This window comes from Dermacentor albipictus, chromosome 7 (assembly GCF_038994185.2).
Source record: "Dermacentor albipictus isolate Rhodes 1998 colony chromosome 7, USDA_Dalb.pri_finalv2, whole genome shotgun sequence".
NCBI classification, from domain to species: domain Eukaryota; kingdom Metazoa; phylum Arthropoda; class Arachnida; order Ixodida; family Ixodidae; genus Dermacentor; species Dermacentor albipictus.
In genome coordinates this window covers 26,124,829-26,149,595 of record NC_091827.1, presented here as the reverse complement: position 1 = coordinate 26,149,595, position 24,767 = coordinate 26,124,829, and the positions used below count along the sequence as shown (strand labels likewise).

Here is a 24,767-nt window from a genome sequence, read left to right as displayed (position 1 = left end):
GACTGTACGCCCTCAGCCTCTCCTTTGTTAGCGGTGTAAGCACTGAAGACATGGCCACAATTAGCACATGACCGGAGTAGTTGGAAAAGTATGGGAGAGGCCTTTGCCCTGCAGTGAGAGTAGCCAGGCTGCTGATGATGATGATCGAACACACGTGACTCAGATGTTTTACAAGCAACGGCGCTGTCGTCGGGAAGACCCGAAAGAAGCTTCCGGCCGGACCCTGCCTTGTATCTTCCCACGTGCATGCACGCACGCGCAGACACACGCACTATGTGCGGGCAGGGTCAAAAGATTACGAGGTGCGAGTTCTGCGAAAAAGTCGAGTGTCGGCCCAGTTACAGCTTGCAGCCATTAAAACAGTACAACACTATGTATGTATACGTTGGCCGCGACCGCTAGTACACGTACGGCACACTTGAAATCATGGGCTGCGTTCCCAGGCTCAGCGAATGTTCTGCTTTTTAATGCGATTAGTATTCTTAGGGTGTACCTCGCTTACTATTCATTGCTACCAGCTATCTAGCCCCTGAAACGCGCTCTCGCTCGTGAGAAGAGAAGAAAAAGGGGGGGGGGGGAGGGGCGAGGACATTACTGACTAGTAAAAGTGAGAACGCGCGCTCCTCTAGCTGACAGTGAAACCTAAACATCTGAAATAGACGCCTGTACGCAATTACACCTTATATCTCATTCGATGTCAGTTGTGCCGATGCCCAGTTCTACAGTGGCAGCGGGACAATGCAGGCTGCGGTCAGACGAGGAAGCGTTTAGTTAAGCTTTCTTCGTGGCCTCCGAAAGTGTAGACGCTGTGGTCTGTGGTGGTGGTGGTGAAAAGCATTTATTTAGAGGGAAGAGAGGTGTGGGCCCCCTGATGGGGGCCTTGCATGCATACTGGGTGGGATCCCTAGTCCAGGACCCCATTGGTCGAAGCCCTCAGCGTGGCTCTCTGAACCAAGGCCTTTTGGGCCTGGTGGTCTGAACAACCAAGCAGGGCTGCCTCCCAGTCCTCTTGAGTAGGCTTGGGGTGGGGGTTAAGGGCTGGATTACTTTGGCAAGCCCAGACCACGTGGAAGGTGTCTGCCACCTCCCCCGCAGTGGTGGCATGTGCCGGTGACCATTGGGTCAAAATTTTAAGCATTGCTGGACAGAGCATCGTGTTTGTGAAAAACCGTAAAAGAATGTCTTCGTTGGCCTTCTCCAGGCCCTTAGAGGGCGCTGGCTACAGGCGATGATTATCCTTGTAGTATTCCGAAATCTCCTTAAATCGTAACAACAGTTCTTCCTCTAGGTCATTGGTGTTGTTAGGTGTCGCTCGTGTCCGTGGTTGTATTAGGCCTTCTTGACGTGCTACCGATTGTAAATAAGTGTGCTTTCGGCATTACGGTATGGGCCTTCACATTGGTGGAATGCTATTAGCTGTACGAATGTCGGCAGTCATCGTGAGATTGGTTTCGCCGGATTTTGTTTTTCAATCATGCCTCTATACAAGTCCTTAAAGGTTACGGAGTGGATTCCAAGAGAAGGGAAGCGTAGCAGGGGGCGGCAGAAAGTTTGATGGGCGGATGAGATGAAGAAGTTTGCAGGGACAACATGGCCACAATTAGCACATGACCGGGTATAGTTGGAGAAGTATGGGAGAGGCCTTTGCCCTGCAGTGGGCGTAACTAGGATGATGATGATGATGATGATGATACAAGGCTGACAAATATACGAGTCTTTAACTGCCACAGTGATCTTGTTGCATAGCGTGTAGCACGCCGCGACGCGGCAAACGAAGCGTTCGTTTGCATCACACACCGCCTGGGCGCGTCAAGGTGTGCACACCCCGAACGCCGCGAGGCGCCTCTTCTATTTCAAAACGGCGCAAACCAAGCGCGGTCGCGACTCCTCCGGCAGGCGTTAAAGACCTCCGAGGTGCCGGCGCGCTACGGTATAGGCGCCAAACCAGCCCCTTCTCTTTTGCATTTGACTGTCTCTTGTTTTACCGCCTCGTCGGGCGACTTCACCCCCAAGTCCGGAAGAAGAAGCCGCGCGGCGGCTTCGCGGGTCCGTGCTGGAAGACTGCCAACCGCAGACGCCTGCCTGCTAGGTGCCTGCCTGCTCCGTGCATCGGCTACACTCGTCTCGGAAAGAGCCAAACAGAAACACGAGGCTCTTTCGTCGGAGCCGCGGTCCCGATGGTCCCTGACAGCTGCGCCGTGGCTGTGCAGCAACCTATAGCACCGCTAAATACGCGCACTACCTCGCGCCGGCGCCCCCTGGTAGCGGTGAAAAAATAGCAGAGCTATGCGCGGCCCGCCGAGAGGGAGGGAAGCATTCCTTCTCAACGTCTCGGCCCGGTGTTAGGAACCCAGCCGCGGGACCAGCAGCAGTCGGCCCAGCCCGCAGCCCGGACGTCATGGAGGTTGGCGACGTCTTCCCCTCCGCTTGGAGACGTTCCCTCTCTCCGGTCTTCCTCTCGCTTCGCACTCTCCACCTTCTAAAAGGAGACGTTTCATTTTGCTTCATTCCTTTTGATTGTTATTAGCATTTTTTTTTAAGGCAGCGCCGAGAGTGCCTCTGGTGCGACCTGCCGCAGGAAGTACGAGATAGCAAAGTGTCGCACGGTTGTTAGGAGTCAGAGTGATACACCCGATGCGGAGGCGACTCGTCGTCTGCCCTGCAGGTCTTTCTCAGGTCAGTTTCAAGATTGAGCACGCGCGTGCGTTTGACAAGAGAGCGCGCTGCTTTTATACACCGGAGGATGCGTTGTCGCCGGAGAGAGAGCGTTTGTGCGCGCGCGACCTGTGTGGTGCTGTAAGTATAGCCGGCTGAGTCGCCGTTGACAACGCCTGCGTCACGCTGGTTGGGGAGCGAAGATGACGTGTCTCTTTCTCCAAAAATGAAGCGGTCCGCGGGAAGTGTTTTGCGCTGCGTCACGTCAAGTAAGTGACTTCTCGCTCGTGGACGAAGTTCTACCGGTGTGTGGGTGTCTTCTGCAACTCGTTTGAAAGGTAAGTCGGCGTGGCCGGTGGGAGGCGCCGCAGGTGACGCATCACGTTTCTGGCTCGACCGCGTCTTTTGCGTCGGCTCGTGGTGCTCGATCGGTCAACAGAAATGCGTTGTGATCGGTTTTGATGCCCGACCACCATCGGGAATCATTTTGGCGGTAAGTGATTGATCACTTCTTTGTTGACAATAGGCCGCGTCGGCTTGCAGAAGTTGAAGGAACGCAGCGGAGACTGCGACGATATCCCTCGTAGCTGCTTGCGACGGAAGCAGTAACGGCGCAAACTGACGCTAGACAGACCACGTTTACAGCCTGTAGTGGTGGTGTGCCGGTCAAATGCTGCGGTGGAAAAGTCTTAATCTATACTGGCAGATGTTATGCTAGAATTAAGAGATCAGGCGCTTGTTCCACGTGGAGTGTCGTTACTTAGGCGTATGCGACAGTCAACGTCAAAGTACCCAACGATGACCGGCGCAGGTTGTCGGTACGCATGGATGGAGCTGTCAGGCGGTTTTCTTGCTATACAATGTAGACCTAAAATGGACAACTGCCTTGCGTGATAACCGTTGTCCACTGGATGTGACGACCGTGCAAGTCATGCAGGTCGACCGTATACGAAGAATCCTAATAAAAAAAGTATTCTTAATCCCCTTGCTTAAACCACAGTTGCACGTCAAGGAAGATTAGAACACCTTGTTAACTTTTTTTTCTTGCCACGGAAAGTAAATCTATAAACAAAATTCACCGACGATTACGATACTCCCTAATGCGATATCTGAGCGCAGCTCGATACCTGTTTTCATTTCGCGATATATTGGCTGGCGCGGACAATCTGTCGCGTGCGGCGCGTTGCAAACGGAGCCAAATGTGGCGCGACTGCCTCACTATTCGGGAGATCACGAGAGGCAGCGCGTGGGCCACGCGTGGGCTCGATTCACAGCAGCCGCCGCAGACAGATCTCCGCTAATGCAGCGCTTTGTTTTTACATATATATGTTTTCACATATATTATATGTTTCACATATATTTCACATATTATCGATCGTTCGCAGAGGAAGGAAAAATGTAGGAGGGAGCGTTACGTCACGCAGCCAGCCATGACAAGCGAACTCATCGTGAAGCCGAAGTGGTGGCTCAGCATGTGACCTCTTGCGTCGAGATCACGAAGCAAGAATTTAAATTTGCCGACACGTTTGGTTCCCAATAGCTGTGCCAGTAGTTTTTAATCGGTGCGCATTTGTTCGGCTGCACTGCGATGACTCAGCCTGCAGAGCGGGAGCACTAAAACCAACCGCGCACTTTGACGTGCGATCACGTGATGGGTCACCAGGTTTGGCTTCTATCGCATTGCGGTATGCTCCCTCCTATCTTTTTCCTTCTTCCGTGTTAGCGTTGGACGCGCTACCCTGGCGCCATCTCGTAGCAATATCGTAACCGCAGAGTGGCACTACTCTTTCCAAGCCTTCACCATCACCTCCTCCTCCTCCTCCTCCTCCACTTTCCGCTTCGTGCTTACACTGTAGCCTCCCCCTCCGCTTCCCCCCTCGCGCTCTCTTCGCATTTCATCCTTCGCTCTGCTCGTTCGCCCGCTTATGACGCCGACACCGAGGCACGCAGACGCTCAACGCAGGAATGGGCGCTTAAGAGCCACGCTCTAAAAAAAAGAAAATACTCCGTGGTTAAATTGGAATATTGCGGTTCCAGAACAGCGTAGCCTATACCGGGTGTTTCGTTTTATGCGGTACACTTAAAAGAAACGGTAGTATCTAGGCTCCTGCCGTTTTATCTCATAGGTTAATTACGTAGCTAGGCGGATATTCGTAGCAAAAAAAATTTCAACGATAGTTTCACTAATTACAAAATTGTACTAATTAACCTTTTAATTACTTATTATCTGTAAGAACCTCCGGATAAGTTACTGAATGGACGAGCCGTGCCTGCATAACAATAAGGCAGTTTGGCTACGTATAAGCGGGGTTATTCCGGGCTAAACGTCCCAGTCCCCAAAAGTGACCATCACCGATTTTGCCGGGGAAAAAATTGGTCTGGTTGGTTATTGTGTGAATGAGGTCTCACCAAAATATCATTCACGATTTTTTTTGTGTGTGTGTGACGTAAGGGCTCTTTGAAGTTTCCGCAAAGAAGCGAAAATTGGTCGAAGACAATATTTTTTTCATTTAGATTAGTGTGAAACTAGGTAAAATGACAAATCTTATTTCAGAATATTTTACTGGCGTGGTTCTTTCATGTGACTTAATAGGCGAACACATATATGAATTTCTACGGCTGTTTGGCTGAGTAAAAAAACAAAATAAAGGTCGTACGTTTTAAGAAATTTCTTGTCTAAATATCGTTAACGTTTCAGCCACAATATTTTTTTTACAATATGTTGCCGTTGCTATAGTTTATGCTAAATACAATGTTTTACTACGAAATTAAGTGCTTTTCCGGAAATAGGGCAAGAATTCGATTTGTAACGAAACATTAAGACCTTCTATATGAATATACGTGAGATATAGCTCATTATGCACAAACCTTTCAGCTTGTGATCTATATATTTTAATTCGAGTAAACTTTGTTTGAGGCGAGAAAAACATTTTTTGAAGTCCACAACCAACCTCGCCGGTAAACACGTGTGGTGACGATTGAATTACTGCCGCGCTTATGAACTCTTTACGCATAAAATATGGGCACATGCTTTTTTTCATGCACGGTAAATGGCAGTAAAGCATCTGTTTGCGTTGTTTGAATGTTGAATGCCACCCGCAAAACCATAGGTTTTCTGACAATACACTTCTGTGACGAAAGTAAACCATGACTACTGCTTCGAGGTCGTCGTCGTCAGGCCCGGATAGCTATAGTATACGATACATAGTGCACGGCGCTGATTCATTGCTTTGTAAGCACTACGCAACAACAGCAGATTGCGAGTTATGCGAGAACCTGAATCATCGACACTGCACACCAACCGTGGCGTATAGGAATCGAATGCCAAGGAACTTCCAGTTTGCAGGCTATAGATTGCTCTGAGTCTCTCCGTGGTCCTTGTCGAGCGACGTTTTCATTCTGGTGTGAAACGGCAGAGAAGAAACGACCGTGTAATTATTGTGCCTCCACGCGGGGACAGAACGAGGCTAAAAGTTAGTCATTACATCTGCCACTGCAAAAAGGAGCTCGCATGGCCAAGTTTGCCACCGAAAAAATGTGAAGTGGTGAACTGCCGAACGTATTCGGATAGAAAACTGAGCGAGTTGGTAAGCGTTCGTGGTGCATTGTTGTGCATCGCTCACAAATCGATGAAGGACGAAGAAAGAACACGTGCGACAGGCGCTGACTCTCAACTGACATTTATTTTGAAAGGCATTAAGAAACAAAGCAATCCGTAATCCGTAACCCACGTCACACGGTCGCCTTCATCCAGCCACTGTCGCCATACTGTCACGACAATTCAATCGTTATCGTTCCGTGGTCATCATTCTGTCATCATTCCGTCATCATGCCACCGTCACCCCCGTCGTCTAGTCGTCGCCACACACACGCTCGCATCGCGTGCAAATGGACATCTTAGCAGGTTTATGCTACGACACTGTCGCTTGACTTAGGCAGTCGACTCCATCGTATCTGCACAATTTCATTTTGACGCTGTGCTCCTTCTTCTTCTCCTTCTTCTTAGACGTAGAATAGGGGCTACAGATAGGACCGGCGGTTCCAAAATCATAGGTAATACAAGAACAAAGGCAAATGAATGTAATGACAGTTAAATAGCACTCAAAAGAATATAACAATGGCAAAGCACTAACGGAAAAGGTCCGTAAATCATGAAAGGAAAAAAAAAACAGGAGTTTATAAGAATTCAAGAACAACATTAGCATGAACAGGTTAAGCGAACATACAGGATCTTAAAAAACACATTACAATTATACTGCTCACGAGGAATTGTTCAATTCACTGCCTTGGAGAAAATCTCGTAAAGCTTTTGGGGCTGTTCTCTGTTCGTTGGAGCACTATTCTACAAGCACAGTTTTTACAGAGAAAGAATGCTTACCTTTACAGAGCTTGCGAAAGATCTCTCTCTGCTGATCATGCTGTGGGCACTCCACTGGATAATGCTCAAGAGAAACTTCCATTGTGTCCCTTCTCAGGTAACCCGGGGGTAGTGTACAAGGAACCGTGGCCCCGATGTGGCTACTCCTGGTAGCCGCCTCGGGCGTTGCCTTGCTCGTGTTCCGCTGGCTCCTGGACAGATCTCGGAAGCCGAGGCGCGACGACGGTGACCTGCCTCCCGGACCGCGGGGACTGCCCCTCGTCGGCTACTCCTTGGGTCTCAAGCCCCTGGAACAGCTGGACGCCCTCACTGAGGAGTACGGTGCCGTGTTCACGTTCCGCCTTCTCGGCAAGCAGTACGTGCACCTCGGTTCGTACTCGGCCATCCGCGAAGCCTACGTCAAGCTGGGAGACTGCTTCGCGGGCAGGCCGCGGGATTCCACGGCCATGGGCTTCCTCCTCGATCACCAGGGTAAGATGCTTCCGCTTTCGTCAAACGCGTATGTAGACAGGCTGCGGGAGGGGTGACGTCACGGAGGGGATGGCGGCGCTGACGTCGCCAAACGCGACTGCCACTAGTTTTTATTGGCGGGCAACATTAACGCACTTGGTCGTTGAGGTATAGAATGTCGGGTTCGCAAATAATATGGCGATAATAGTTGTGTACGGACTCTCAGGTTTCTGTCGTTGCCGTCGCCGTGCTGTCTCGGTAGCGACGGCAGATGCGCGACACCGAGACTGCGTGTGCAGAGACGCTGCAGACGCTGCAGACGTGTAGGGCCTTCGTCTGCAAAAAAAAAGAAAAAAAAGAACGACGTACCCCATGCATGTGGACGGACCTCTCACGCTCTGCTCAGTGGGCTCTGCTGTGAAGCAAGGGCTGCGTTAATTGTGCCTTCTCGATGATGGTGTGAGCGTTGAGTGAGGAAACGCCAGCTTTCCTGCTGCGTGCATGCAGAGGTCTGAGCGGAACAGACGACAAACCTTCACGCTGCCAACGCCGACGGTTTTTACGGCTTTCCTTCGGTCTCGTGGATCACTGCGAGGTGCTGCAGTGCCTGCACAGCGACTGGGGGCACCTTTTAACGCGAAATCATTATATGCCTCATTTTTATTTCGTCTATGTAGTTTATTACTAGATATAACGATTTAAATCCGATAACAGTTCAATGCGCTGCACACTGTGTGTGTGTCGTGTCTTCCTTTTGTGGTTGGTCTTAGGTGTTTGCGCTGTAAGTTTAAGTTCAGAACTATGTGCACGACCTGGAAGATGCAAGTCCGGTGCGCTGTAGTTCCACAGCAGTCCCAAAACAGCAGTCAAGTTTGGCTTACATAGGCTTATTCAGTCAATAACACTGATAGAACGACATGTACAGTGATTTGTAACATATATGCTCTAGCGACAAACACAGAAACGAATCATGAATACGTACAGAGTCGCCCAATGTTATAGGGAACAACGAATTTGTGTTTAAAGCCGGTAATTTCCCTTGTGTGTGCTTGCATTGAGAAATGTTCCATGAGCAGGGTTCTTCAAGAAGAAAACAACGCAAGACACAGGAGTAAGTGAGGTTCCTATTTGCACGTTTGAAGGAATCGACGCTTCGAGCACACATGAACCTACTAGGGGGTACATTCAATGTAATTTCATGAGATTATCTGTGTTTAGTAAAAGTTTATTTCAACAATAGCCGATACGAACACTGAGTCATAGTTGCTACCACCGAATGTTACTGACAAGGAAATTTATTCACCCGTAGGCACGCTTACAACTGTGGTATGAACGAAGAGTACAATATAAAGTACATCACATGTAATACATCATACTTGATGTAAGCAAAACAGATTAACAAATGAAATAGTAAATGGTGTCTACTTGACACTGGCTTTGCCACACACAACAACAACAACAGCAACAACAACAACAAAACTCATTACCGCATCCACGCAAAAGCATTATTGTCAGCCTCGAATTTATATGAAACGCTTCGGAATGGTTATACGAACAATCATTCCTTTCGCAGGACCTTTCTCCGCACAACTACACGCTAACCACATTTCTCGCTCTGGTTGCAGCAAAAATTTTTGCTTAATGTAAGACCGCAATACCATTCCGGCTTTCAGTGACTGAAAATGGGGAAACAATTTCATTCGCAACATGCGCCTTTATATCTATGTCAGTAATTATAACAAAATGAGGTTCTAAATATGCGTCGTTGCGTTTTATTTAGGACGCTAAGATGTATGTATCCATCTACAGGCCACGGAGTACGACGTCGCGAAGATGCGTCGGCGCTGTCGCTTGATTCCGTGCGGCCTGAAAAGCAAAGTGATACAGGCGTACATTTTTGCTGTTGGCAAGATTATAAGACGTGGCCGAGTTTACAAAACTATTGTAGGGCTATCAAGTTTCTCAACCAAGCTATAGGTTACCGCTGAAGCTGGTTTGCAACTACTTGACGCTGACCGGTGTGCCACCCATGGAAGAAGACTACACTTCAGCAGCGTGGTTCAGACGAGAAGACAATGTTTAGCGGCTGAGAAGCGGCGCAACCGCTGACGATAGCGTTTAAACTTTCAGTGTATATACCCATCTCATAGCAACACTTCAAAATTATGTAAGATGTCTCTGTCGCATCATCATTGTACGTAACCATTTTTTACACCGTATGTATCAACATCGTTTTATATAACGTGACAATTAGTTTCTGTGTAACTGTGTGTTGGATGGGTCTATGTGGTTATGTGTGTGAGTTATGTGGTTATGTGAGTGTGGACTCGGGCATTTCTTTGAAAACGGGCCGTGCATACAGTGCTTCGTACTTTGCATATGTGATCGTCCTGGTGGAATTGTGTTGTGATTGTGACTCAGTGTTCGTATCGTTCTCTTGTTGAATAAAGATGTTCTATACACAGACACTGCAAATGCTGTTCGAGCGCGAAAACGGACGAAGGATCCAGAGAAACCTATTGGTTTTAAATTTACGAAGCAAGGGTCACAGGAAATTAATACTATTCATTGAAGTAGCGATGAGCAGGGCGGGACGTATTTGTTGCGGGGAGAATATTTAGGTAACGCGGTCGCTGTTTCGCTGGGTAATTTCGTAGGAAACAGAGACGTTAAGCAGAACGTCTGCAGGGGGTAACAAAGATGTTCTGTATGTGTTCAGCCACGTTGGGCAGCGACGTACAGATTCCTTGAAACGCTCGAAGGTTGCGAGAGACTTCTTTTATAACGGTATACGTTACGTTGGAAATGTTGCTGTTCGAAGCGAAGACGCCAAGGAAACGATTGCAAACATCATCGCCTGTACGAGAGTGTGAAGTTTCGCCGGTTTGTTGAGCATCCACATTCTCAAAAGAAAGAACAGCGCTCGTCGACTGCAGACGACGAGCACATGCAGTCGTCTGCTTCTCTTTGCGTTTTCCATGTATGCTCACAAGCGTGCAGCTTGTCTACGTCTGCTTCGGAAATGGCCGGCAAGTGAACGGAACAGATAAAGAATCCTTTGAATGCAGGTATCTCGGAGAGCGAAGGTCACGAGTGGACGGAACATCGGCGCTTCGTGCTGCACACGCTGCGCGACTTCTGCTTCGGCAAGCTCAGCGTGCTCGACCGGGTCCAGGACGCAGCGCACAGACTCGTCGGGCGAGTGGCGGCCCAGGGCGGCCGGCCTTTCGACCCGGAGCCGCTGATCTTCGAGGCCGTGGTCGCCACCATGGCCGGCCTTCTATTCGACGTCGACTACGAGGACGACGACGACGGCGTCGCAAACAACGCGTCGTCTGCTCGCTGCGCGAACGACACACACGCCAAAGGCCGTGTGAACGACGACGGCGAGTCGCAGCAGACGGACGAAGCACCGCCTGCAGACGACGCGACGACAGCAGAAGACCGAGCCCCGACTCCGGTCGAAACCGAAGACGAAGCCCACTTGGCCCGTCTCGTCCGCCTGGTGGCGAAGGCGACGCCTCTGCTCAGCAACGACGTCTTGCCGCAGCTGTGGACTTGGTGAGTGAGTGAGTGATGGTGTCGTGTGTGTGTGTGCGCGCGCGCTCCCGCGTGTTAGGCACGCAGACGCTTGCCAACTTCCCATAGGCTGACAGCATGCAACCCTCTTGCTAAATCGTCTGCTCTTCGCGGAAATTTCTCGCGAACGAAGACGAGCCAAGACGGAAACGCTGCTTCGAAAGGCCTTAGGATATCTTATCGGCTTGAAGCGTGCGGATGTTCTATGGGCGCATAAAGTGGAGCACCAGCTTCAAAACCGACGTTTATAGATTTCTTTATAGAGAGCGAATTGTTTCCGTAGTAACGTTCTCTCTCTCACACACGCTAATTTTCATGGGAAGTTTTCACTGTAAAACGAATTCAACGTGTAAAGTTTACTTCTCCCCAGACGAATCCTCGATGTGGTAAAGCCAGCTTCGACGACCACTTCTTCGAGAGCCATACACGCACCCATGCGCCCTCATACGCAGGTTTTATCGTGTCTAACATTTTTTTGTACATCCCACTCAAAGGAGCAAAACCATGGAAAGCCATAGTGATGAGCGCGTGAAGCTGCTGTAGTTGCACTTGGAAGCCCTGCGACGTGAGTGCGTTTCGCGCTGCTACCGCTTAGCAAAGTTTGTTGCTTTCGCGTACGAACACCGAACCCAAATGTGTGCCACTAAAGAACAAGAGCAGTAGCAGCTAACGGTGTGAAAAACTGAGTGCAAACTTGTCGACAGAATTCACATAATAGGAAAGATGAGCGTCATGACGTCAGTGAATACCCGCCGTTGCATTGATGCATAAAGCAGATTAATTAATTAATTAATTAATTAATTTCAAATACTCACGACGTCATATGGCATTACAGAGTAGAATGGTTAATACGATAGAATGCGTGAGAGAAGCTGGTAGTTCCTGCTTATATAATATTAGCTATGAGAAGTAAACACAAATATTCATGAATGTTCGCAAATACAGCATAAAATATGAAACAACCGACCATTTCCTTGTTACACATTCTCATCTAAGGCATTCAAGAATGGGTACTGGTCTAGTCTAGCTGCTACGGAAGGAGGTGACTTCACTCGCTGAATGAGCGTAGTTGGTAATAATGAAATAATTAAGCAGTTCGACAATGGGGAACGTCAACTTCATAACTGTCATCTGGTCTATGTGAAAAGTATCGCGAGGGGAAGAATTAGCTGCTTACGTAGAGCAGGATGACAGTACAACTTGGGAAAAATACCTAAAGGAGATAATATAAGGCGGTATACGCAAATATGCTAGATTTGTTACGAAACATAGTTTTTTTACGGCGCAAGATATACAAGCGGTACACAGCGAGATACACAGTACAGCAAACGCCGGACTTCGACGCGTGTCCCGTCTAAATATGCGCCGTAAAAAACACATTCCATAACACTCGTAACCAACTATAGCCTACTTTAATGTGTGTAGAATGTTACATTAAGGCGAGACTTTAGTAGAGCTGTTCTTGTGGTGTGATCGTAAGTATACAGTACAAAGCCAACGAAGGTCGCTACGTCACGCGGTAGTGACGTAACACGTCAGGTACCACGTGTTATCACCTCGCGTATTGACTTCAGAGGCTCAATATCTATGACGTTCTGTTGCAGAGCGCGAAGTAGCGAGTTTGCGTTGATTTTAATTATCTAGTTCTTGGAGATACGTTCAAACAGAAAGGTCAAGAAACTGAAGATTCACAGCACGTGACGGGGGCTTAATTCTGTACCTACTCCAGAGAAGCGTACGTCACGCAGTGCCGTTCACATGTATTGAATTTCGTGCAGCCCATCCTTTTTTTTATTTGAACAACAATATCATGCTAAATAGGTTTGCACTCCCTGTTGCAATAATAAAAGCATCACTATTGCAGTTCGAATGTATAGCGCAACATTAAGCATAAAACAGAAATAATTGCAGTATACATACACGCAAACGTACACGTTGTGCGGCTGTCCTGAGCAGCCTCACAACAGCGGTTTTTAAACACTCGGTCCTCTCCCGATACAAGGTGATGCGAACGTTCGTTTAGTCATCGCAAACTAGCCGCCTCTACGAGGCACGGTTTACACACACACACGCACACACACAGGTGCGAAGGTCCGGAGCCGACGTCGGAGGGGCTTCGTAGAACTCGGAGCCGTTCCGGGTAGCGCGTTGTCTTGCGTCTTGGTCGGTGCGTGGGAAGGAGCATGCGTCAGCGTTCCCGCGTCAACTCCCCCACCCGTAGCAGATCAGGTCGGCTTTGTGCTGTTGCGCACAAAGCCTGCTTCGTCGAACGCCTTCAGTCACATCAGCGACGAGGCTAGAGCGTAACGGTGATGGTTTCAGCACAAAGCCTGCTTCGTCGAACGCATCCTAGCTGAAGCGACGGAGAGTGGAGGATGCGCGTCTTGTTCCCGACACAAAGTCGATTTAGTCACGCCGTGGCTAGATGTTGGAGGCGATGCTCCTGGGATGTTGCCTCCACAGTCGCAACTGGCTGGCAAACTTGCACTGCAGCTGGCCGTTTTTAACAATACATACATACATACATACATACATACATACATACATACATACATACATACATACATACATACATACATACATACATACATACATACATACATACATACATACATACGTTCCTCCGTCAATCAGTCAATCAATCAATCAACCGAGCTTTTTTTTCCCAAAGCGTAAACCCTGCGTGAACGCATGCCACGAACGCATCTCACGTATTCGCTGCCCCCCCCCCCACCCTCCCAGCGCGTCTCCCGTGGAGCTGAGCCCGGGCTTCTCCGAGCTGCAGCGGCTCAAGCGCGAGCTGGACGAGTTCCTGGAGAGGATGATCGCCGAGCACGAGCCCAGCCTGGACGAGTCCCGGCTCAGGGACTACATGGACGTCTACCTGGACGAGCGGCGCCGAGCCATGGAGGAAGGCACGCTGCACAAGAGCACCTTCACCAGTGCGTGAGATTTGGAAATGTTGTTGGCATGCCCCCCTCCTCGTCGGAGGAGGAAAGCTGTGTTCTTAAACCCCTGATTGACCGCCATTTCCTCATCCCATAACGTCATACAACGTATGTTAAAAAACATTTTTCTTTATATGGAATCCCGTATGTTTCATTTAGAATTACTGGATATGCGTGTTATGGGGCAAATGTTCTTTTGTTCCATAGAGTATAGTTTAAAAATATTAAGTTTTGGGGGTTTTAAGTGCCAAACCTACGATAGCGGATAGTGGGGCACGCCTTAGTTGGGGAGGGTGGGGAGGCTAGTGATAAAAATTCATCAGGGGTGCTTGAAGGTGTACCCAGTCGTGTTCAATTCCACACCGCCAGGAAAGCAGCCGTAACCGCCGGTATCAAGCCCGCGACTTAAACTTCGTTGCTCACCTTGGGAAAGTGTCCAGGAGCTTATTATAGGGGCACACCCGTGCTGAGAAGCCAGGCAGCAAGCGCAAGACGGCTCACCGCTAAACCCCTTCATAGAACCAATAAAGTTTTTCTCTCTCTCTCTCGACACACCTCCTACCTTCTCTTATAGAAGAGCCAAGTATAAATGACTCCAGACCACCATAAGTTGTCAGAGGTGACCACCGTCAGCTCTCAGAATCCTTTCCTACCTTCGCCACTTTACCGGCTTGTTACACTCCACATACATACAGTCGTCACACCGCAAGACAGTGAAGGCACTCTTGAAATTTTTACCTTCGAGAGGCCTATTGGAGAGACTTTCTCATGGACGTTCACGACCTACCCTACATTCCTCCCCCCCCCCCCCCCCGCCTCCCAACCCGTTAGTTTGCCTTTTCTCTCAGCTGTTCTTTCCGTCTCTGGTGTCCCCTTACCCTTCCTCCAGTGCAGGGTAGCAAACCAGAATCTCGTCCGGTTAACCTCCCCGCCTTTCCCATTTCGTTCACATCTATCTATCTATCTATCTATCTATCTATCTATCTATCTATCTATCTATCTATCTATCTATCTATCTATCTATCTATCTATCTATCTATCTATCTATCTATCTATCTATCTATCTATCTATCTATCTATCTATCTATCTATCTATCTATCTATCTATCTATCTATCTATCTATCTATCTATCTAGCACACGCCCCCAACAACTCTTTGCGTCCCTCTCGCCCAGTCCACCGGCTCAAGACCATCTGCGCGGACCTGCTGGTGTCCGGCACGGCCAGCAGCTCGGCGCAGCTGTGCTGGGCGCTCAAGCTGCTGGCGCGCCACCCCGGCTGCCAGCGCCGGTGCCAGGACGAGATGGACGCCGTGCTGGCCAGCGCCGACCAGCTGGGCTCCGTGTTCAGCAAGGACAACCTGCCCTTCACCGAGGCCTGCCTGCTCGAGAGCGCGCGCTTCGCCAGCGTCCACGTGGTCGCCGCGCCCAGGACGAACCTCGGTGAGCGCGGGCGTGGACCTTCGCGTGCAAACGTTAAAATTTGGAAGGCTACAACCATCCACTTCAGTCACGAAGCGTTAACGACGGTCGATACGGGGGCGAAACTTACGTGGTTTTATGCCAGAGAGAGAGAGAGAGAGAGACTCGATGATATGTGGTGTTTAATGGCGCAAGGGCCAGGTATGGCCAAAGAGCGTCATGCCAAAGGGAGAGACTCTTTATTAGAACAACAGAGAATTTGCCGACGCGTATACAACCGCTGGCATGCTACTCTGTACAGGGATGGGGAATGGGATTAAAAGATTCCAAAGGAGAGTGAAATTTAGGCTTTTGTGTATGAAATGTTCAATCATCAAAGCTTTCCTATTAGACCAATTTCTGACAGGTATTTGAACAATAAATCCAATACCCGCCGCTGTTTTGAAGGGCCGGGCATTGGACCCAAGGTTTTATGCCAGGGTGCTGGAGACTCCATTGAAAGCAGGCAAAGGTGGTAGGATGACCTTTTTTCTGTGTGTGCGTTAGAGTTACATGACAATTAAATATATAATTAATCTATCAGCCATGCTATGTTTATTTTTTTCACAAAAAGAACTAAATCACTCCCTCGATCTTTACATAGACACGTTAATTATTGCCTGCAAGCATTACTAAAAATAGAATAAAAATTACTTTGGTGCTGTCGCTGCCGACGTGCCCCACATCAAACGCGCCTTGAAACAGGGCGGTGCCTTCGCCAAAGCGGTCCTCAGTGACGATAACTATACCAGTCTGAAGTGGAATGGAAGTAATTTAGGTAAGCGGGATGTTCAAATTTAGGTAAGCAGTATGTTCTTTCTACTATTGTCTTTGTCAGTTAGTGTGTGCTGCAAGAAATGGGTCAACCTGTTACCGGAAAATTGAGGAAAATATAGTTTTAAAAATATTTTGTTTTCAATAATTACCTTCCGGAACACATTGCAATTTACAAGTTGTAGCCGCGAAGTTCTCAACGCGGAACCACTTGGAATTCTCAGGATGAGACCAGCTTCGAGATATTAATTCCCGAACATTGTGAAGAAATCCATTGGCGGTCCAGTTACTTTCGAGCTTCAATGCATAAAACGGCGCTTTGTTTAAAGATTAAGTGGAACGACAGTGAATTTTTACCGCAAGTTTGATGGCACGTATATCGAAAATTGTGTCATCCACAAAATTGTTTATCGAGTAGTTCACTTCAAAGGTAATAGAAGTGTAGCCATCTGCCACAGGAATTTTTTTTTCGAAAATTGCCCAAACTCTTCCCGGAAACACATGACATACTACATATAGGAATAGTTGGCAAGCCACATCCGTTTACACACAGTAAGCCATACTTTTCAAACCATAACGCCTTCTTTCCAAATAACTAATTCCACGTGAAACCTGCGCGCTTCTTTTTCCGCTCCTCTGCTAATAAAAAAAAATAAAAAATAAAGCCAAGAAATTAAGTGCGTGTTATGATGAAATCGATGAAACGCAAGAAATAGTACGATTATTTGTAGGAAAATGCGACAGTGTAAACTAATTTACATGCTTAAAATTGCATAAGGGTGTGAATTGGTCTGTAACTTGGTACACTCATTTACATCCTTAGGCATAAGGGCGTAAATGTGTCTAAAACTCACACCCATACACCATTTTCTGAGTGCAAGAGTGCGAGTTATAGACCACTTCACACCCTTATGCAATTTTAAGCGTGTAAATTAGTTTACACTGTCGCATTTTCCTATAAATAATCGTACCATTTCTGGCGTTTCATCGTTTTGGCAGCATGGCGAGCGAATACTGTTGGAAACGCTCCCCTTCGCACGAGAGATGTCCTATCGCGGTGGCTATATATCGCGCACACCGCAGCACGCGTACGTCTCCGCACTTCCGCGATCCGGCTTATGCTAAGCACGTCTCGTGCGGGGATTAAATCCCAACACGTCGTAAAGTCGCGTTATAACGCTTCCAACTCACGCAACGCACTACAAAAAGCCTCGAAAGAAATCAGTGGGTAACGGACGCACCTCGAGTTGCAACCCCCCCACCCCCCGTGTAGTATATATGTACACGCGCCCATTGCACACACACGCACATACACAACGGGACACGTACTGTATATACTATACTATACTATACTATACTATACTATACTATACTATACTATACTATACTATACTGTACTCTACTATACTATACTATACTTTACTATACTATACTTTACTATACTATACTGTACCATACTATACTATACTATACTATACTATACTATACTATACTATACTATACTATACTACACTATACTATACTATACTATACTAAACCTATATATACCTGTGCTCACGCATTGCGCTCCTTATTGCCGCAGCTCGAGGCCGCAGAGGCGGCGTACGTATAGCCAGTTATATGTACTTGGCGGCCGGCCTATCTCATTCCCGGAATTGGAGGGAAATTAGCGTCGACTGCGGTCGCCGCTCAAGCAGCGTGCGTATGCGTGCATGCATGCAGCAGTTATATAGTAGTGCGGTCGAGCGGCTACGCGCCACGGTTATGTCCATGCCGTGGCTGTCTCCGGAAAGCGCGTGTCCTTCTCTCTCGCCCCCCACCCGTTCCTCTGCCTCCATGCCTAGCTTAACCTCCTCGCCTGCCTTTCCTGTCGTGGACCTTGGCCACCCAGACAATAGCCTGGCGGCCGGCTCTGCGCTGTTCTTTTTTTTTTTATTTCTCTCTCGCTTTCTCGGCGCATAAAACCGGCCTCCATTTCCGTAGTTGGATTTATCTCGTATATACGAGTATACGCACGTGTCCTCTCTGCCTCTCACGTGTTTTGCATGCGCCTGTCTGCATGTTTTGCATGCGCCTGTTCGTGCGTGTGTTTGTGCGTGCGTTTGTTCGTGTTTGTGTTTGTGTTAGTGTGTTCGCACTTGCGTGCGTTTTCTGCCTGCGTCCCGTGCTTGGAAGATGCGCGTGGCCTGCATGTATGAGTGGGAATGGTGCGCCGTTACTATGTATATACTTTGTTACATATGAAACGCGCTATAATATACGCAAGCCAAAGACGTGCGGGTGACAAAAAAAAAAGAAATTAAGAAAGAAATAGCGATAATTTAGCGGTATGAATGCGACATAAATGCGTTAGGCATTGCGTCCCGCCACTTTCGGAGGTCCCGCGTGTGCGTGATTTAAACCGCGTTCACCACGTTAATTGCAAAGCGTTGTTCAGGAGCTCGCTCGATAAACGTCCCGCCTCTTCGCGGAAAGTGCAACTGACGGTGGTCCGCAGCCGACCACTGTCAATAGCATTATGTACGTACATGACGTGACATTATATATGCATATATTTACAGGGTGTAACAACTATCATGCACCAAGATTTCAGAAATATGCAAATGCCACGTAGTTGGGCAGAACCAATGTAATATGTTGTTTCTAAATGTTGTTTCTAATTTTGTTTCAGTTTTAGACATCTAAAACGGCTAAAAGTGATTTACTATACACTGCTCCGAAATACGCCGTTAATTTGTGAGTACACTCGAACGTCTCTATAAAGAAGTGCTTCGGGCCTCCGAAATCATTCATTGTGCAAGTCACTTCGTTATAAAGATCGCGCGGAGCACAGCTCATAATAAAACCGGGAAAGAAGTATTCCTTCGTTATACAAGTAATTCCGTTGGAGAGGCGTTCCCTGTAGAGGCGCTCGACTGTAGTACATTTGGAGAGCCCCTACCCCGAAACCAATTTCTTCTTCGCAAGTCGCTCTTCCCGAAAGCGCGCTTGGCCGCATTAAATGTTATGCGGCGAAGTTCACTATCTTGTCACTTGCAGCTTCTGGTCGCACGCCCTTCGAGTGAGAGAATTAACAGCGCCATCTTGTTCTTGTCTAGTAGTGATAGGTAGCACGTGGGTAGGTGCTTGGGCTTGTTGGTATTAAAATGCTGGCACTGCGGTGACTGCGTGTACAGTGCCGTGAGAACAGGACGAAGGCGGAACGGACGTCACACACCGCTGTCTTTCAGCAACTTTATTTTTAGTGTAGCGTACGAACGATCACTACTGCCACAACCGAACCGTCATGCAACAAACAAACAAGGGAATGAACAAACGAACGAACGGACAAACAAACAAGCAAGGGAATGAACAAACTATTGAACGAACGAACAAACGAGCACAGAAATAAACAAACAAACAAACAAACAAGGGAACGAACAAACGAGCACAGAAATAAACAAACAAACAAACGAACGAACGAACGAACAAGCATACAAATAAACAAACAAACAAAAAAGGTTGACGGTCAGTTCTGCATGCACTAAATGGGATGGAGGCGAAAGCCTGCGCACTCAGGAGACGTTAATTAAATTACTTGACATTCTCATTCGAATGAGCTGTTACTTCCCATTGTTCTCTCTCACCAAAGGTCGTGGATTCGAGTTCCTCGACTAACTTTCAATCAGTCAATTCATTATTGTTTGACGTTATTACAATTACAAAGGAAATGCAATACGGAAAGAGAATATCAAAGGTCGTGGGTGCGACTTCAACCAATGATCGCGAGTTCGACCATCGATGGTGGTACCATCAGGTTTGGCTCCATTTAATTTTGGTGCCATAACGCCGGATGGTCAATTTTTTTCGATAACGTCGGACAACGGATCCTTTTGGGCCCACAAGCAGGCTTTCACCTTAACAAAGACAGTTTTACCAAAATTAAGAGAGATGGTGCCGTTGTAATTAAAGAAAAATTTCGCAGTGGGCTACTTGGTTCGACATAATTTACGCTGTTGCGCAAAGCAACTGAAGGAACAGGACTTAAGCGAAAAAAAAAAAAAACACGTGACACCTGAGTGCGATTGGCGTTGAGTTGGTCATGAATTCCGATGGCGGGAGAATGCAAAAACGCTCGTGTACCACACAGCGCGAGCACGTTAAAGAACCCCGCAAGTCGCCAAATTGCTCCGGAGTCCCCCACTACTATGTGCTGGGGGGAGGGTTGGAAGATGGGGCATACTGTGAAATTCCGCCTAGTGGACATGTTCATTTCGTCTGCTGCTAAAGTTCTGATTGGCTGGGCTAGGCTAAGCGTCAGAACGAGGCAGGCACTCCAGCCAATCAGTACTTCAGCGGCAGACGAAATGGACACGTCCACTGGGTGGACTCTTACAACCCCCTCATATCGTGGTTATGGCGCGTAATACACTAGAGTTTAAGTAGTTGGTCTTTCTTTTTTGTTGTTGTTGTTTTTTAGCTTCTTTTAAAGGCCTGGCCGTTAATGTGCAGTCATAGTCAGCACCTCTGCGAAGACTGTCAGATAAGGAATCGCGGTTTCTTATGGCATCTTCGATTGGTCGCCTCCGTTCTCGGAGGCGACCAATCGTCGGGCAGATCCCGGCGCGTTCCTCAAACTCGAAGGCAGACGACATCTCGCTCAAGCCGAACTTGACTCGCTCTCTGAGGAGGAAGTGGCTGAGGCGGAACCACGTTACCATAGCAACCGTCTGAAGGCTCCCGGCGCTACCACGAAAAAAACAGAGGATGCGCCGGATACTCCATTGAGACGCCAGCAGGCATTTGTTACGGGCGACCGTACGCAACAGCACCTAGTAGTAGGTGCTTTCGGCCAATAACTCACTCTCATGTTGCGAATCGGTCATTCAAATCTATTTACCATAATGCGCAGCATGAATTGCAGCGAACTAATGCATTACTTAATTGTTCTTTAATTACGACTACTCGTACAGAAAATCCACACTGCATCATTCAACTGCCTCGACTTTTTCATTGGAATGTTCAGCGCCTTGGAATAAAATTATATGACATTGACCTATCTATCGACTGTCCATCATAATTCGTGACTGAACGGGGTGCACAATGTATTCCATATACACATCACGTGACTATATTCCGTTGCACTATTTTCTCTTTGTTTTTATTTCCACCGGTGCTCAGACGAGGCGACTGTGGGCGGTTTCCGGATTCCGGCCGGTAGCCGGGTGCTGGCCAACCTGTGGCTGGCGCACAGGGACCCCGAGTTCTGGCGGGAACCTCACGTCTTTGACCCGACCCGCTTCCTGGCCGAGGACGGCAGGCCCGAGAGGAAGGACGCCTTCCTGCCGTTCGGACTCGGTGCGTGTTCACGTTAGAGAGTTTTAGCGCATCGCCGCACCACGCTACACCCTTACCGCTACCGCTTGAACGTACGTACGTGTTACGTACGTACGTGTTATGCAAAGTCACGACGAGCATGCAGCTTTCACGGCTTAGCTGGCATACACACTGGAAAGCTGCCAGGAGCAAGGTCTATAGCGGTAACGGTGTTCTAAAGTTCTCTATCTGTACGGCAAGCTCTACGATGCGCACAGGCAGGCCTGAACAGACCGTAGTTATATAGAGAAACGTTACAGTAGGCGCCTTTTACGTGCAGTCACTTGAAGTGGCGATGAGAGAGCCTTGATTGACTAAACGCTTAAGAGGAAGCTTTAGCTCGGGTGCTCCTATCTGAATACATGTAAAAGGAGAATTCGTTTTTCTAGGCAACCACTGCACCAAATTTGACGAGGTTTGCTGCATTTAAAAGAAAAACTTAAAATCTAGTGACTTTTGGTTTCGAATTTTCGATTTAGGGCGTCAATTTTTTATAAAAATTTGGGAAAAATCGCAAATTTTCAGAAAACGAAACTATAAAGTTTACAACTCCGTAACTCAGCAAGAAAAAATGATATCACAATTCTGTGAATTGTGCCTGATAGCACATCTAAAGCGGACAAAATTGATGTGTTACACATGAACCTCAAAAATGTGGAAATGTGTAATTACAACTTTTGCAGAACCCTCGTAAACAACGCAACAAATTCACGTAAGATGTAAACTGACATAACAAATTTGTCCGCTTTGAATGGTCTAATGGATGCCGTTTACAGAATCGCGATATCTGTTTTTGATGCAGAGATATTAGTTTGTAAACTTCGTGCTTCTATTTTTTTCAATCGTCTGAATTTTTGAAAATTCTTTTAACAAAATTCAAGCCATAAATCAAAATTCCACTTCCAACAGTCACTAGAACTTAACTTTCTCTCTCAAATGCAACAAATTTCATTAAAATCGGTCCAGGGGTTATCTCAGAAAAACGTTTTTGCGTTTTTACATGTATTTGAATAGGCCGCGTCGGAGTTGGGCCCGAGCTAAAGCTTCCTCTTAAGCTTAACCAATTAAGTCACGGGGGGCGCACCTACCTGACGTTTCAATTCCTGCATTCATTGCGGTATAGTGAGGCATATATCATGCGTGCACGAAATATGATTGTGGGTGTTCCTGCAGTCGATACTTTCGCAGAAATAAGTACGGCTTTTCATAAACACGTCAACGTGGGCTGCGAACAAATTTTATGTCTATAGTGTATACTCTTTCCAACGGCGTGCTTCAGTGTCTTCTACCACAGACCTCAACGAATTGATTTACGATTGATTAATTGAATTAGTTTACGTATACTTATGACACCAACCCTCGCAGGCAAACGCATCTGCATTGGTGAGTCGCTGGCCAAGACGCAGATGTTCGTCTTCGTCACGGAACTGCTGAAGAGGTTCACGTTCACCGTTCCGGAGGAATTCGCGACGCAGGACCTCAACTTCCGGCCTTCCCAGGGCACGCTGAGGTTCCCGGAGCCGTTTCATCTAGTCGCCACGCCCAAGGTTCTCACTACAACTCTGTGAAATATTTCAACAAAATATATATATTTATATTCACGTCTTCACTGGTTCTTGTAAGAAAGGCATTGCGTTATTTTCTGGGGGCACAGTGGCCTTGCGCTTCGGTGCTCCCCCTTTGCTCCCCAGCACGCACAAGACATTTCATGTATACCCCGGCCATGGCTGTTGCTGCGTCCTTAATACAGCATACCATTTTTTCTTTAATTCCAAGAAATGAAATTTCGTATGCCTCACAAGCTCAAAAGAAGCTAAACAAGCATGGTGCACCGGATTCGCCTTGGTGCCGCATTCACCAACCGTTATAGAGGTGATACTATAGACGAAACTGTGAATACTGCAAGGTATTTAGGAAACACTTGATCATATATTTTGCGTTTGTCTCACGTACGAACAAGAACGACAGCAACTGGTCTCTTCTATTGCTACCGTCGATAATAGGCCGCTATCAGACGAGTTTCTTTTGGGTCCTTGGCATAATGCAAACAGCGCAGCCCGGCGCAGCCCTGATAACAAGTGCCGCTACAGCCTTCATTCAAGCCATTGGGCTGGACGCACGGCTTTAGAGATGCCACAATGCTGTGAACTTGTTTATACGCACCTCTTACTCATATCACCACCATTATCATCATCATTCATCAGCCCTTTTCCTCCCCGTCCCTGTTCCCCAGTGTAGAGTAGCAGGCCAGAGCAAGTTATAGCTCAGGCCGACCTCTCTGCCTTTCTGTAAATAATATATATCTCCCTCTCTCTCTTTTTTTAATGAGATTAGCATTCTTTGTTGACTCCAGGCATTTTCAAGCTTATCTATCTATCTATCTATCTATCTATCTATCTATCTATCTATCTATCTATCTATCTATCTATCTATCTATCTATCTATCTATCTATCTATCTATCTATCTATCTATCTATCTATCTATCTATCTATCTATCTATCTATCTATCTAATCTTACACCGACCCAGTGACTCAAGCTTTCCAACAGCTTGGTCGACTACGCGCTCGTTGTGGTGATGCCGTCGTGGTCGTTCCATGCACCGTCGTAATTCCAGCTTCGTCTTCTGACCCTTCTCACGACGTCGTGGTCGCGCCTTCCCCCCCGATTCATTCGCCTATGTTGTCTGATAGCATGGCCGTACTACCAGATAAGCTTTCGTTATGTTGTCGTAATCCTTCCATCGCCGTTATTCCCGCTTTGTCATCCGACTCCCTTCATGCGCCGTTATCATCACGCCATCGTCTTAGTCATGCAGTCGTCAAGCATTCCTCATATCTCCGTCGTGATGCCGTCGTGCTCGTTCCTTCCTTGTCACTCCAGGAGTGGTATTCTGTAAGAGCCCACCTAGTGGTCTGTCCATTTCGGCCGCTGCTGATTGGCTAGGGCCGCTCGTCTCCTCCTCGCTCGTACAGCTGCATCCAATCAGTAGCGGCCGAAATGGACAGTCCACTAGGTGGACTATAGTAGAATGGGCCGATCGGTAGGGTACACAGTGTACTATACAGCATATCGCCCAAGAGACGGTAGTCTCAGAATGACCACAACAAATTTTGAGTAAACGTGACTTAAGCCATGCACATGGCGTGTCGCTGCGTTGCTTTAATGC

General features: G+C 47.7%; 1 protein-coding gene across 4 annotated transcripts; it reads left to right on the top strand.

Annotated features, from left to right (window-relative positions):
- Window positions 1–2,382: 2,382 nt before the first annotated feature.
- On the top strand, window positions 2,383–23,208 carry LOC139047760 (cytochrome P450 2D14-like). 4 transcript variants are annotated; one of them, XM_070521787.1, is made up of 7 exons: window positions 2,383–2,676; window positions 7,131–7,504; window positions 10,552–11,044; window positions 13,805–14,004; window positions 15,186–15,452; window positions 21,405–21,581; window positions 22,965–23,208. In XM_070521787.1, the coding sequence occupies exons 2-7, from the start codon at window positions 7,168–7,170 to the stop codon at window positions 23,165–23,167; spliced, it is 1,677 nt and encodes a 558-aa protein (XP_070377888.1). In that variant the 5' UTR covers window positions 2,383–2,676; window positions 7,131–7,167; the 3' UTR covers window positions 23,168–23,208. The 4 variants fall into 4 exon arrangements, with proteins under 4 accessions (XP_070377888.1, XP_070377890.1, XP_070377887.1 ...); XM_070521789.1 differs by lacking the exon at window positions 2,383–2,676 and adding an exon at window positions 2,716–2,924; XM_070521786.1 differs by lacking the exon at window positions 2,383–2,676 and adding an exon at window positions 2,717–2,993.
- Window positions 23,209–24,767: the final 1,559 nt, after the last annotated feature.

Coding starts and splice junctions, on each gene's coding strand:
- LOC139047760 (XM_070521787.1), top strand. CDS start 7,168: ATGTGGCTACTCCTGGTAGCCGCCTCGGGCGTTGCCTTGCTCGTGTTC. Junction 7,505..10,551: donor CTTCCTCCTCGATCACCAGG/GTAAGATGCTTC, acceptor CTTTGAATGCAG/GTATCTCGGAGAGCGAAGGT. Junction 11,045..13,804: donor TTGCCGCAGCTGTGGACTTG/GTGAGTGAGTGA, acceptor CCACCCTCCCAG/CGCGTCTCCCGTGGAGCTGA.